At 43.1% G+C, this 13,083-nt stretch overlaps 2 protein-coding genes and 2 long non-coding RNA genes across 13 annotated transcripts in view; 1 reads left to right on the forward strand and 3 right to left on the reverse strand.

Annotated features, from left to right (window-relative positions):
• LOC124311431 overlaps positions 1-13,083 on the forward strand; it is a 16,786-nt gene continuing 3,703 nt past the window's right edge. For 2 of the 5 annotated variants that reach the window (XR_006909810.1, XR_006909811.1), the window contains exons 1-4: positions 6-114; positions 218-544; positions 634-1,114; positions 9,216-9,219. Coding sequence is in view for 1 of the 5 variants with exons in the window: in XM_046775923.1 (XP_046631879.1) it covers positions 514-544; positions 634-957; positions 1,123-1,187; positions 1,291-1,458 (588 nt within the window). In the remaining 4 variants the exon portion in view is untranslated. Of the gene's footprint in view, positions 115-217; positions 545-633; positions 1,188-1,290; positions 1,572-1,632; positions 2,242-9,215; positions 9,220-13,083 lie in introns of those variants that run through there. The other 3 variants (XR_006909809.1, XM_046775923.1, XR_006909808.1) reach the window with 3 other exon arrangements.
• On the reverse strand, positions 3,686-4,105 carry LOC124311720. Its single transcript, XR_006910171.1, has 3 exons — positions 4,040-4,105; positions 3,841-3,970; positions 3,686-3,716 (listed from the first exon to the last, which is right to left on the reverse strand). It is a non-coding gene; the product is annotated as an uncharacterized LOC124311720 (long non-coding RNA).
• Positions 4,129-4,617, reverse strand: LOC124311713. Its single transcript, XR_006910161.1, has 3 exons — positions 4,599-4,617; positions 4,411-4,534; positions 4,129-4,299 (listed from the first exon to the last, which is right to left on the reverse strand). It is a non-coding gene; the product is annotated as an uncharacterized LOC124311713 (long non-coding RNA).
• Positions 7,192-13,083, reverse strand: part of LOC124310839 (mitogen-activated protein kinase-binding protein 1-like) — a 23,106-nt gene continuing 17,214 nt past the window's right edge. For 5 of the 6 annotated variants that reach the window (XM_046774902.1, XM_046774901.1, XM_046774899.1 and 2 more), the window contains 8 exons: positions 12,865-12,969; positions 12,669-12,784; positions 12,363-12,590; positions 11,997-12,291; positions 11,535-11,724; positions 9,730-9,849; positions 9,242-9,408; positions 7,192-9,158 (listed from right to left, as the gene is read on the reverse strand). In XM_046774902.1, the coding sequence (XP_046630858.1) occupies positions 8,205-9,158; positions 9,242-9,408; positions 9,730-9,849; positions 11,535-11,724; positions 11,997-12,291; positions 12,363-12,590; positions 12,669-12,784; positions 12,865-12,969 (2,175 nt within the window). In that variant the 3' untranslated portion in view covers positions 7,192-8,204. The remainder of the gene's footprint in view (positions 9,159-9,241; positions 9,409-9,729; positions 9,850-11,534; positions 11,725-11,996; positions 12,292-12,362; positions 12,591-12,668; positions 12,785-12,864; positions 12,970-13,083) is intronic. The other variant, XM_046774904.1, reaches the window with a different exon arrangement.

The raw sequence follows: 13,083 nt of genomic DNA on the forward strand, positions 1-13,083 counted from the left end.
AGAGAGAAAAGGCCAGAGATATCAGTCGATGAGCATCTCCGACACGGCAACAACTGCTGTGCCCTATCTGTCACCATCTGCCTTCTTCATCGTATTGCCACTTCGCATCCATGGGTAAATATTCTGTTTTTTTACATTGAGATTGGTATCAATCCTACTTTTTTCTTGATGTATGAATGTATTTAATTATTATGTTTGGATTTTGATTACTGTCTAGTTAATAAGGCGTCGTATGCTGTTTGGTGTTGTATCGTTGATGGCTGGGTCGACCACTGGTGTACTGATGTCTCCTGGGTATGGCGGATCGGACCAAACCGCAACGCCGCCACCTTACTACCCAAGAGCAACTAACGTAACGACCAGTTACTGCACCGAGATCTCCAAGTACTACACCACTAAGGCATCGGAGTTTTATACCACAACTTACGCTGCCCCGCGCCACTTCACTGACGCCCTGAAGTACTACTCTGCCCCGAGTTACTACACCACCAAGGCGACGGAGCATGACTACGCATGCTGCCCCATCCTACTACACCGATGCTAAGTATTACTCTACTCTCAGCTACTTATTGCACATATTTTCCTACGTTACTACTACGCGTTGTCCCTACGCTAGTACTACTCTGTTCCCAGGTGTTACACCGAGGCTTCCGCTGATTACTCCACCAAAACGGTCGAATACTACACCGAAGTGGTACTACTCTGCCCCGATCTACACAACCATAACTGAGGCGGCCAAGTGTTACGCAGTCCAGACTTATACTACACAGAAGCTACTCTTTCGTGCTACGTTGAACAGAAATACTACACTGATGCTCCAGTTCACTACACCACGACCTACGCTACACCGCAGCCCTCAAGTACTACATCGAAGAAGCCGCCTATTACAAAACAAAGTATGCTCCCTAGTTTACTACACCGAGGCTCCCAAGTACTACATCACTAAGGCACCGGAATTCTACACGTCTATGTATCCTCCCCCTGCCTACTACACCGAGGCGCCGCATTAATACAACACCGAAGCGCTCAAGTACTACACTACAACCTACGCTGCCCCGAGCTACTACACCTACGTCCTGAAGTATTACTGTGCGTAAAAGGAGTCGTCTAGAAGGTCGTGTCCGAACTGCAGTGCCCCATCTGTCACCAACTGCATTCCTCATCGTGTAACCAATTCGCAATCATGGGTAAATATTCTTATTTTTACACTGAGTTTTGTATCAATTCTATTTTTTTTTATTTGTTAATATGCCTGTTAATATTTAATATTAAACTTTATTTACTGTTTAGTCAACTATGGCGTCGTGCTCCTGTTGTATCGTTGATGGCTGGGTCAACCGCTGGTGTAGCGATGTCTCCTTGGTGTGGCGGAAACCAAACTGCAACGCCGCCACCTTCCTACACAACTTACGCAACGACCAGTTTCTGCACCAAGGTCTTCAAGTGCTACACCACTAAAGCACCGGAGTTTTATACCACAACTTACCCTGTCCCGATTTACTACACTGACGCCCTGAAGGACGGAGCAGAACTACGCATGCTACCCCATTCTACTACACCAAGGCTCCCAGGTATGACTCTGTTCTCATCTACTGTTTGCACCAATTTTCCTATATACTATTCTGTTTCCAGCTGCTACACCGAGGCTCCCGCTGATTACTCCACCAAAACGGTCGAATACTACACCGAAGCGGTAAAGTACTTCTCGCCCCGATCTACAAAACCACAACTGAGGCGGCCAAGGATGACGCAGTTCCGACTTCACCGAAGCTTCTCTTTCGTGCTACGTTGAACTGAAATACTACACTGATGCTCCAGTCTACTACACCACGACCTACGCTACACGCAGCTACAACACGGCAGCCCCAAGTACCACACCGAAGAAGCCGCCTATTACACAACTACGTACGCTGCCTAGTTTACTACATCGAGGAATTTAAATATTACTCTGCTCCAAACTACTACCAAACTGAGGTTCATATTTATTGCAATTCTCCCGATTATGTCACCACTACTCACGCTGCTCCGACCTTTACACCGAATTTATGAAGTATTTCTCTGGATGTGTTGAAAGATTGCTGGAATACAAAATTGATTGATAAATCACAAGTGCATGTCTCTATTTTCTCAAGTACCTTTCCTGCTGCTGATAATTGCATGATGTGAGAAAATATTTCTGAGTGCTATGTAAACTTACAAATAATTGATCTTGCAAAATACAACAATAAAAATCCAAACTCATGTTCTACATTTAATATTCAAACTTTCTTAACTTTCCTTTTTATAGATTATTTTCTATCATTAAAATTCAAAGTCTAAGACCAATATTTTTCTAAAAAATAATCAAGTTCACACACCCATTATTTCTGCTAAGTCCAGACTTTTGTTTTTGAAAAAAATTTTTAAAAAATTCCCCTTACACAAAGTTTTTAAATAATTTTCGCGAAAAATTTTATTCGGATATATTATTGCAACAAAATTAATTTTATTTTATCTGAATATTTTATTTCATACAAAATTTATTTTATAATATCTACATACATTTATTTTTCCTGTGGCCCCCAGGAGGGGGGGCCTGTCGCTTTCTCTACCGCGATAATACCATGATGCAAGTTATATGCAAGTTATTATTTGTTTGGCGCAGAAAGCTTGTTTAATCTAGCAGTTCTCGACTGTGTCAAACCTGATATTGATCAGGTTGCCTCAGTCGTATACTGCATGATTGAATGAAAACTCGAAAGACAACAGATCAAACTTTTAAGTCAGCACACAGAGCAATTTTATGGCATGGATAAAAACGACAACACAAAAATTTTGAAGTCAGGAACCCAGATGGAACAGCTCAGCTACAACAGCACAGCAACTTCTGGATTACACTGCAACCACATGCTGCATACAACAGTTCAATGTCAATCTGTCTTCGTCACACCTTTCACCATTTGGCTGCAACAAGATGAACACCAGTGTTAAAGATACCTGTTTAAGAAAAGCAAATTATTTTCGAGAAACACAACTGTGTACACATGCATCCTCATTATAACAAAGAATACAAAGAGTAACAGAAAACTACACAGTCCAACAGAATAACTTTGATATCTGATTTGCTATAGTAGTGGAGCAAATTGGTCTACTCTCTAGTCATGTTAACTAAATCTGTAGTACTTTTGCAAGAGATTTGATCAAAATAATTACTTTTTGCTGTTGAATGGGGTGAGACGTAAGCCAAAGAACAGGCAGCGAGACACACGAGGCAGGAGGCACGCCATTTCGGAAATGTACAGGCACTTCCAAGTCTGAGTTGAATAATTTGGCAAATTGGTTTCTACATGCTACATCACCTGTAAATTTTCACATCAACATTTTACATTCAATAACAATATGCAATTAACAATAAATACCTTTTAATTTTCATTGTGAGAAACGTCACAACCAACAACCCATTTCTGCTACGTCTTGGAAGAAAATGGCCGCTGTGCTTCCCTGTCCCTGAACACACTCGCGCCACCTGGTGGACATTATTTCAGCCACTTATTGACAGCCACCTATTGACAGCCATTAGATTCCTGTTCCAAATGACTGAACGCAACGGCTGGATTACTTGCTTCCAGATAGCACGCAGCAACTTAATTGAATTCGACATGCCTTTCACTAGCTGGCACAAAATGAATCAAATGAGCATGAACATTGAACACCATAGATTACTCCAGCAGCTTTCCCTATGACACAAATACACAAAGTTTTTAGTAAGCTTTTCACACTTTGTAACTCTTTCAATATAAAAATCTATAATAATATTAACAGAAAGTGTTGGTGGGGGTCAAGACAAAAAATTAAACTTACAATTTTCTGATAAGAATCATTTTCCTGCCTGTGGCTCTAAGGCAACAGCACCAGAGTTATCTGAGTTAGAGTATGTACAGTGAGTTGAGTTCCAACTAACTTTAGCTTCAAACAGTTAGTTATGTTGAATCTAAAGGAAATATGTCAATAAATATTCAATATTCCAACATTCATCCAATAAACTAAAGTTAATGCCTACCTACTGCTCGTGTTTAACATTAAGAAAAATACAACACATGTTGGTATGTGCCCTGCATTTGTTCATATTCTTCTCTTAAGCTTCTGCAATAAACCTGAAGATTGCCCATGGCCTAGATGATATATTTTATGACAGAAAATACAATCTATGACATCAAATAACAGTTTAAAACTGAAAGAAGAAGAATACTTGTACGTCAATGAATTATTTGTTGAAAAACATGTTCAGAAAAACAAACATGTCCACACTGGGGTAGTGACCTACCTAAAATAATAATTAAACTTAAACATTAGATAGACATCAGTGCAGAACAATACTTCAAATACATATTGAACTGCAACAAAGAAACTTTGGTGACATGACAAGTAAACTTACACACTAAACTACCAATCAGTTATCCAAGGTTCTCTAGAAGATGGAATAAGAGATTGGTCCATGCTGGGGTTGGTGATATTTAGCAAGTCCAATAGAATCAGTCGATAATTATTATGAATCCTAATAAAAGATGAGAACAATATATATTTCAGCAATACTTGATTAAGCTAGTGTTGCTTGTTACCTCTGTCATTTGGATGACATTTCAGTAGGATCCCAGGATTTGCAACACAATAGTTCACAGTAGGCTACATGCCCCTTTCACATTTTCTCCTGGAATGAATGAGTAAGGCTCTTAAACACATGTACGGAAAAGAACACATAACCAACAAATTGCACACAATATATATCCAATTTACCAACGAATTCATTGGTAATTTTTGAAGAAAATATCTGTAGCTGAACTGTTGACAACGAGCCGCCATAAGCACATATCAACACAATATTCTTTCACGCCATCTATTAGACACGTACAAAACTCACTACTCACTATCTAAAGGACCGGCTTTAGATAGTCACAAAAGTAATCAAAAAGACCATTTCTGTTTGCTTAAACTGGGAAGGCGTCTTTAGAATTGTGCAGAGAACATTGAACTTGCTAGTTTATGCAAATTTTCCGGAAGTATACCGGAAGTAAGCGATAGCGCCTCAACCATTGAGCTGCCGACCAAATAAACCAAATATTCGTGATCTACGTGAAATTTGGGGTCGATTAATAGTAATTAAAACGAAATCCAGATTTTGGTCAAAATTGATAATTTTCCTGAACTATTAAATTTTCAAAACCGGAAGTACGAAAACGTACCAAAAACAACATGAACTTTACCACAAATTTGACGAGGGTCACGAATATGTTGTTCTTTTGTGCGTCGAATGAATATTTACTGAACTACTGACTGAAACGAGCAAACCGGAAGTAAAAAAAAAAACACATTATTAAAAATCTAACAAGTGAGCTTTGTAGCTGAAACACAAACTGGCAGGGTATTCAGGAACTTGTTATGAAAACTGGGAATATTGAAGATCAGCGAACAGCGAACCTGATAAGACAAGACACTATATTAACCATAATAACAAGGAATAATTATAAGACAAAATCATTCTTAAGTTACAGACTTAAGACTTAAAAATCAAACTGTGGCTCAATTTGCACTGGAAAAACTTGACTGGAAAAAAAAGGAGGTCAAGCACAGAAGCAAATGTAACATCCGGCATTGAGCATCAGTGCGAAATTTGTGGTATAGCAAAAGTTTACATGGAAATGTCTAGTAAATGTTGACTTACCTAAACTGATCACTCCGATTGTAAATGGCAAAGGAATCTGGATGTGAACAATACCTATGATGCAATACCAAATTAGATCTTGAGATGACAGCAGACAAGCTTCTTGCACACATTATGTAGAAACTAGAATCGACTAGAATACACAGATGGGTGTAAGTATCAACTATGGTGATTAGTTTATGAAAGCACAATGAAAGTTACATATTCACCTACATATATTTCGTGGATATTAATTTGGTCCATAAAAAAGTGAACAGCAGCAGAAAAGAACTTTCGGCATTTGTTGTTTGCATGTTGTTTGTTCAACAACACCTCTCCCAGTCCCATCTATCTGTGACTCACTGACAGACTTCGAATAGCCATCTAGTGACGGCAAGACACAAGTTCAATTTAATCCACACAAGTTCAAAATTTAATCCACATTTTCATGATGATGACTCGAACTCGAACGACTCGAAAACTTGTGTACAGAATCAGTGAATGGATTTTAAACTTTTTGATTGTAATATTGCAATACTTCTTTAGTCGGCAACGAATTGATTCCACGCAGTTCCATTTTATGTATCTCGAAACTAATAAGCAATTGTCAGTCTTTTAACTCTTTTGGACACAAACGACAAACCTTAAACATCTCACTTTTTTATCGATCTAAAGCTTCTTGAAATTCTAAAGAAAACTCACATTTGAACTAAATGAAACGCAGACGACTATTGAGGCTTGTTGGACAGAAAATGTATTGTATAACCACATAGGATAAAAGAGGGTGTAATATTTTGAAGAGCAATACAATTTACAATTTAACCCTACTGTTTTTTTTTCTTTGAAATCAATTGACAGAAATAATTCAATTCGCGTCTGATTTGTGTGGGTGTGGTATCGGCGGGAATCGGCCAATTTATTGTGTAAAATGCCAATGTCTCATCAATGGTGAATTTTGCTGGGGCCTAATTGTATTTCTATTAGTCTGGCAGAGTGGCAGACAACGGCAGACGATCACCTATTAAGGTGCATTCACACTGCCACTAACGCAGCGTAACGTAGCGTAGCGTAGCGTAGTGCCACTTGGTGTTACGGAAGAATTGGTACTGTAGCGTAAAAAGGCGTTTTAAACTCCTCCCCACGCTCAACACCCTTACGAGCGTGGGGAGGAGCTTAAAACACCCTTACGCTACAGTACCAATTCTTCCTTAACACCCAGTGGCGCTACGCTACGTTACGCTGCGTTAGTGGCAGTGTGAATGCACCTTTACCCCTGTAATTAAAAATTACAACAACCTTTTTTTTTCAATAAGAGTTCTGTTCCGAAATGGAGTTCCAAATGACTGTGGATAATCAAAGAAAATAGTCAGTAATTGACTTTGACTTAACTGGTAATTGAATTATACACTTTTTCTTTTTCCCTTTCGAACAATTTTTAATTCAAAATCTTGTCACTCCACATTTCTAATATCATGAAAGCTTATAAATATTCTTCAATTAATCCAAAGAAAATATTCACAATTTTAAAGAGTGTTTATTACCGCTCAATTTGTTAGCAAAGTAACGCCAAAAATGGGATGAACCTGGAACTTTAATTGGTGGAAGTATGGTCTACAGAAGAAAATCATGCATGATAAGGTAATTAATTTTCCCAAAAAGGCTTGGCTCATGGTGGTTGCAGATGTTTCCCAACATGCCAGTCGAATAGAAGCATTGGTGGAATGTGAAAAGGCCTCCAACATCTCAGTTTGGCACGGAAACTAATTCATTTCCTTTAACTTTCTTTCACTGTGTTTTTAATAACTCTATGTTACAGATATAATGTACAATCATTAGGGGATGGGGTGGCTTATCCTACGCGCAGTATCGTACTTCGTGATAATCTTAAAAAAGAAAAAAAATATTTGAAAATTTGACCAATTTGAAAACTTGACCGCATCGAGAGCGATTGGGTTGGAATGGATGGAAATTTTGTAGCTATCTGGTCTCAAGTCTTTTTAGATCAAAAAAACAAAAGTAGAAGAACGATTGGCAAATAAACCATAGAAGCCCTTACACTAAATATCGCAAATAACACGTTAATTAACGAAACCAGAGAGCAGGGAATGTTGATGTTCCCATCGCTTTGGTACAAAAATGTTTTTGAAGGATTATTTCAGACGATGAAACCCTGTTGGAGAGTTTAAAAGATTGTAGAGAGAGGGGGGGGGGGGAGAGGAAACAACGCGGAAGAAGAGGATGAAAAAAATGGCACCGACGGCTACGCACATCGTTATATGAGATGGACGGGGCTTCCATAAAGAAAAAAAAAGGGGGGGGGGAAAGAGAGCTCGACAGACAGACAGACCCTATACACGGCCTTGTTCTTTCGTTTAGCAACTGAGAATGTAAAGAGGGGATGGGGGGTCACTGAAGAATTTCTCGTTCAGGAATAGATAGGTCTCGTGATGTGTGGCAACGAATCACGCCCAACAGAATCACAACGTTACGGGGCGTCATTTTTTTGGCTGCTGGGACTGCTGGCAAGCTACCGCGGAGAGGGCGGAGCCGGGACTCCCATTCGCTGGTGGATCATCGAAAGAAGCATGTCAGAATACTGCTGCATCATCTGAACCATCAAAGGATTGTTTTCATTGGGTTGTGGCGACGTCGCATTTGCCAATCGATCCAGCTCTATGCCCGCCGGTGGGAACTGGAGAGTCTTCAGACTTTGGATGATGGGCATAGAAGCCGTAGAGAGCAACTGCAGTAGCTCAGCTCGTTCTCGATCCGACAGGTTGGATTCTGAACCTTCAGACGAACCCGTCCCGCCCGCAAGTCGGCGCTGCAACAGAAGAAGCTGCTCCGTTGAGGCCTTCATGGTCTCAATGGCCAATTCACACGAGGCTCGTGACAAGACTTTATTGGCATCGTGGGATGGGCCATTGTCGGATGGAGTCGACGGGGCGGACCGAGGTGCACCCACTCCCGGAGTGGACGACGATGCAGATGTGACTGGACTGTTGAAGAGACTACGGCGAGCCGGATTGGTCTTGGGAGATGGAGTGAACAAAACAGAGCGTGCCTTTTCACTTCGGCCGCCAACCGTTTTCTCAAAACTCATCACTCGGGCCTTGACGTTGGTTTTGGGCTCGGTTCCCCCGGCTTCCTCTGAACTGGAAGAATCGTGCAACGCCTGCTGGATGTCCCCAGTGGAAACGGCCGATGAAATACGACGAGTCGTCTGCAGAGATTTCATCGGAGTTCCACCACTGTTGCTTCCACCAACTTTACTGCCAGACATGGCGGCAGCTTTGTTGGCTGAGCTGATGGTGGGCCGCATGGCTGACTGTGTTGACGAGGGACGAGAAATGGATCCGAACGAAGGCGATTTGGATACGCCGGAAGCGACAGTTAGACTCCCACGATTGGAGTGGATCAAATTGGTCGAACCAGAAGCGCTCGACTGAGGTCGTTTCAGCTCGCTGTCCGAATCGTTGGCCTAAAAATAAAAAAATGAGAACGCCAATGAGCACGTTGAAGATATAGATGATAAAAGAAAAGTATGGGTAAGCCCATCTTCACCTGATTAAGAAATCCCATGGACGAACTGCGAGTCAGATCGGTCGAAACGGCGGGTCTAAGCGACGTCCGCTTAACTGGCTGGGTTTGAACAAACTGCCTGGCTTTTTGAGGTTGTGGCTGAGTTTGTTGCGGAGTGGAGGCCGCAGGCCGGGACACTTTTCCAGACACTAGTGAAGCAAAACAAAAATCAATAGTTTAGAAATAACTCCATTCGGAAAATAAAATAAAAGTTGCCGACGAAGCCTTTGAGTAGTAGTGATTCACTACACGAAAACAATTCAAAGTGAGTTGACTGGACTCTACGACACGCCAAAGCAGAGACAAAGTATTTGATAGAAAACACAATAGAAACTCCAGATGTTTCCAGGGGACCGGAACTTTGGGTTTCACCCATTGAATTGTTAACCCACCAAAACAACAGGAGGCGTCCAAAAAGGCACAACAACGAAAAAGAAAACAAAAGAAAAAGAACTGAATCAAGGGTATACCATTGTTGGGCGGAGAGGGCAAGAGTCTACGTGGCGAAGGCTTCGATAGGTCGCTCAACGAGCATGCTCGACGCAGGCCGCTGGTGCCGTTCTCAGCATCAGCTTCACCATCGTTGGCAACTACTCGACGAGAGAACATCGGCGACGGGCACCAACCAAAAATAATACACACAAAGCAGTTGGACAACCCCCATCAAATAATAAAAAAAGAAACAAAATAAAAAAACATTTGTCAGAATTCGAACCCAACCAATCAGGCAAATAAAAACATAACAAAAGCACCACAAGCTTAATTTCTCTCTTTTTTTTTTTTTTTTTCGTTAATCGACCGGAATGGTTGGTGAATGTTTCGGTGGGTGCAATGCACTTCCGGTGAAAGCCAGACTCATACAACAAACCAATCAAACCGAAAGCTACTCGCCAACATGAATTAATGAAATCTGCCAGGATAATAAAACAAATATTAACAAAGCAACTAAGGGAGCATGCGATCCAAGTAGCTGTTTGACCGATGAACGAGAGAACGAGGGAGGCGACTAATCAAATGAACCGATTAACAGTGCTTCCGACAGAGAGAGAGGGAGATGAACCGTGTGTTTGTTTGGGTGCGGTGGTCGTGGTGGATTTGGTGCGAATCAAACCCGAGTGCTACCTACGATAAACAACAACAATTTACCAGTGCGTTGGTGAGTGTGAGGATTGAAACGATAATCGTAACGACACAAGGACTTGGGGCAGTGCAGCAGCAGCTCAAAGGAGAAAAAAAAAATAAAGGAAAGATTGACATAAAGCACGTCGATATCATTCCAACAGAAGACCTTCCCCATTCGCCCATGGCCAATTTCACATTCTGGTGGTGTTCCAATTCATTCCCACCCCACGCCTTTTTTTTTAGGGGAATTTGTTTTTGTTTGCATCTGAAATCATGCAATCAGTGAACGATCGAGTACCTCGCCCAGTTTGGGCATCGGCTCTGACGTCCAGCGAGGAGGACGAGGACGAGAAGCGAGTTTTAGACGGAAGTAACTGCTGGACGCAAACGCGGCGTGTCCATTTCGATTTGGCATTGGAACGATTCGCCATTTCCGGCATTGAATCCGGTCCATTGTTGTTGTTGTTGCAGACTCCATCGTGCGCTGGCGTCCGTTCCCGGCTGGACGTACGGGAGCGCGGCTTGCAACGACGATGCGCTTTGAGATCGCATTTGTGTGAAGCCGGCGGGTTCACTTCGGAGCGCATCCGGGGATGGACTCTGACCCACGGTTTACCCAGTCTGCAGTGCCCAGAGCGTTGCGAATTGAATGGGAGTTCCCAGCTGACGAAGCGCGGATGAAATTCTTCCTCATCCGGCCGACGTTGCTGCTGATGTTGATTCTGTTGCTGCTGCTGCTGCTGGACATTGAACAAGTCAAGAGGCTCGATACAATCCAGCATGTTATTGGGCCGGGATGTAGGAGCTGGACTTTGCCATCGCTTTCGCGGAGTCGGGCAAGGCGGAGGACTCGGGGACGAGGCACTGGGAACACTAATTGCGGCATGGGTCGAGGAAGGATCAAGCGAGTCGCAACTGAGGCTGGCCTCGTCATCTTCGATCGTGGTCGACCACAAGCTCGGGTGCGGCAGTGAATGGTAAGCAGCAGCGGGGTCGCTCCACCGATGGGATTTCGGTGCGAGGGCGAGAGGCGAGGGGAAATCGGTCAAACGGTTAACTTGGACTGGGGGGTGGTGGTGGTGGTTAGTAACGGTCGAGACGGTGGCATCTAGCGAGCGGAAGAGATGGTGCGACTGCAGCAGACGAAGCTTACCTCGATCCTTGGTCGATCCCCACATTCGACCACCAGCCGACGACGAATCGAAAGTGCCGCCTCCTCCACCTCCGGCGACGGAGCCGGACGACGTCATGTTGGGAGTCGGCGAAGCCGTCAACGAGGCAGGTCCACTCTCTCGCAGATCGGTGATGCTTTGACTGTTCCTCAAATTCGACTTGTAGCCAATCTAATAAGGGGCGAGGAAAACATACAATCACAATACTATGAAAAACAATGGCACAACACATCCGTCCGTCCGTCCGTCAACAACTTTCGACAATCCTATTTGAGTCGTAGCAAAAAGGCGCGCGCGTGCTTGGCGGCTGCTAAGCGAATCGTTAACACATTGCGCTGGTTATCGTTAATTCAATTGCTGCCCAAATCGTCGGAAACACATAAGACAAAAATGCCTGCTATGTCAACTATTTTTCTATTGTAATTGGATTGGTTTACGCGTACGCTTTGCAATTTGCGCCGCGTCTCCTCGATTCGGCGCTGCAGCTCCTCACGCTTGCGGGCCGCTTCAGGATCGCGCTGGGTGGCTTTCACGGCGCTGATCATGTCCGCGTTGCTGTTGCTCTTCGTCAAGAATTTCGACGTCAAGCTGCTCAAATTGGACTTGTTGAAAGGTGAGCCGTCCTCCGTTTCGGCCGAGACGACCGTCATGTCCAGATTATCGTTCTGACCTCCAAGCGACTCGAAATTACTCTTCAGGTACGACTCACGGCGACCCACTCGATCCAGACTTTCGGAACTGCGAATGCCAAAACGACGACAGTTATTTAAAAAAGTTTGACGTAAGTTCTGGTAGACAATTGAATGTACCTGACGGAAAGGAGCGAGAGTAGATTTCGTTCGGCAAGTTCGCCACTTGGCGTCGAAATTTCATCGTCGTCGTCTTCCGAGTCCTGCGACCCTGAGACAGAAACTGTGCTACTGGGCGGGTTCAAAGTGTAACTCATGCCAAGGTCCGTGCCGGACGATCGTGGTTTCTTCACGCGACGCTGCGATCGTCGCAACTCCTCCACATCCATAGCGTTGACGGTGTAATCGCTGTTGGGAATGAGAAGACTCCAGATCAATAACTTGGCAGGTTAAAATATTGAAGCTATCACGAAATAGAATTGCTACCTGCTGGTCTCCTCGTTTTGGGGGTAATACATCAACTTCTCAGTTTGTTCGGGCTCGGTGGACTCGTTGTCAGAATAATCTTCGACGTCACCGTCATGTTCCGTCCCTTCGAAATCCTGAAATCAGTAGCAGATGATTTTTCAAAATTATTTCCTTTCATTAAAGACAATCGGATTCAAATTGCCCAAATACATACCTCCATTTTCAAGCTGCTGGCGCTGCTGTCGTCAGTCAATGTCCGGCCACGCCCACTCTCTGCCGAACTTTCGCCGCCTCGCCGCGTTATCTTCGACGTCGGAATCTTTTTCACGGATAAATTCGTATTAGTGTTATTGTTAAAATTGCCAGAGTTTGTTATATAAAGAAAAAGAAAAAAGGAGAGATAGGAGAGCGATTATCGCATCTTATCCTAAAC

This window comes from Daphnia pulicaria, chromosome 8 (assembly GCF_021234035.1).
Source record: "Daphnia pulicaria isolate SC F1-1A chromosome 8, SC_F0-13Bv2, whole genome shotgun sequence".
In the NCBI taxonomy this organism is placed as follows: Eukaryota; Metazoa; Arthropoda; class Branchiopoda; order Diplostraca; family Daphniidae; genus Daphnia; species Daphnia pulicaria.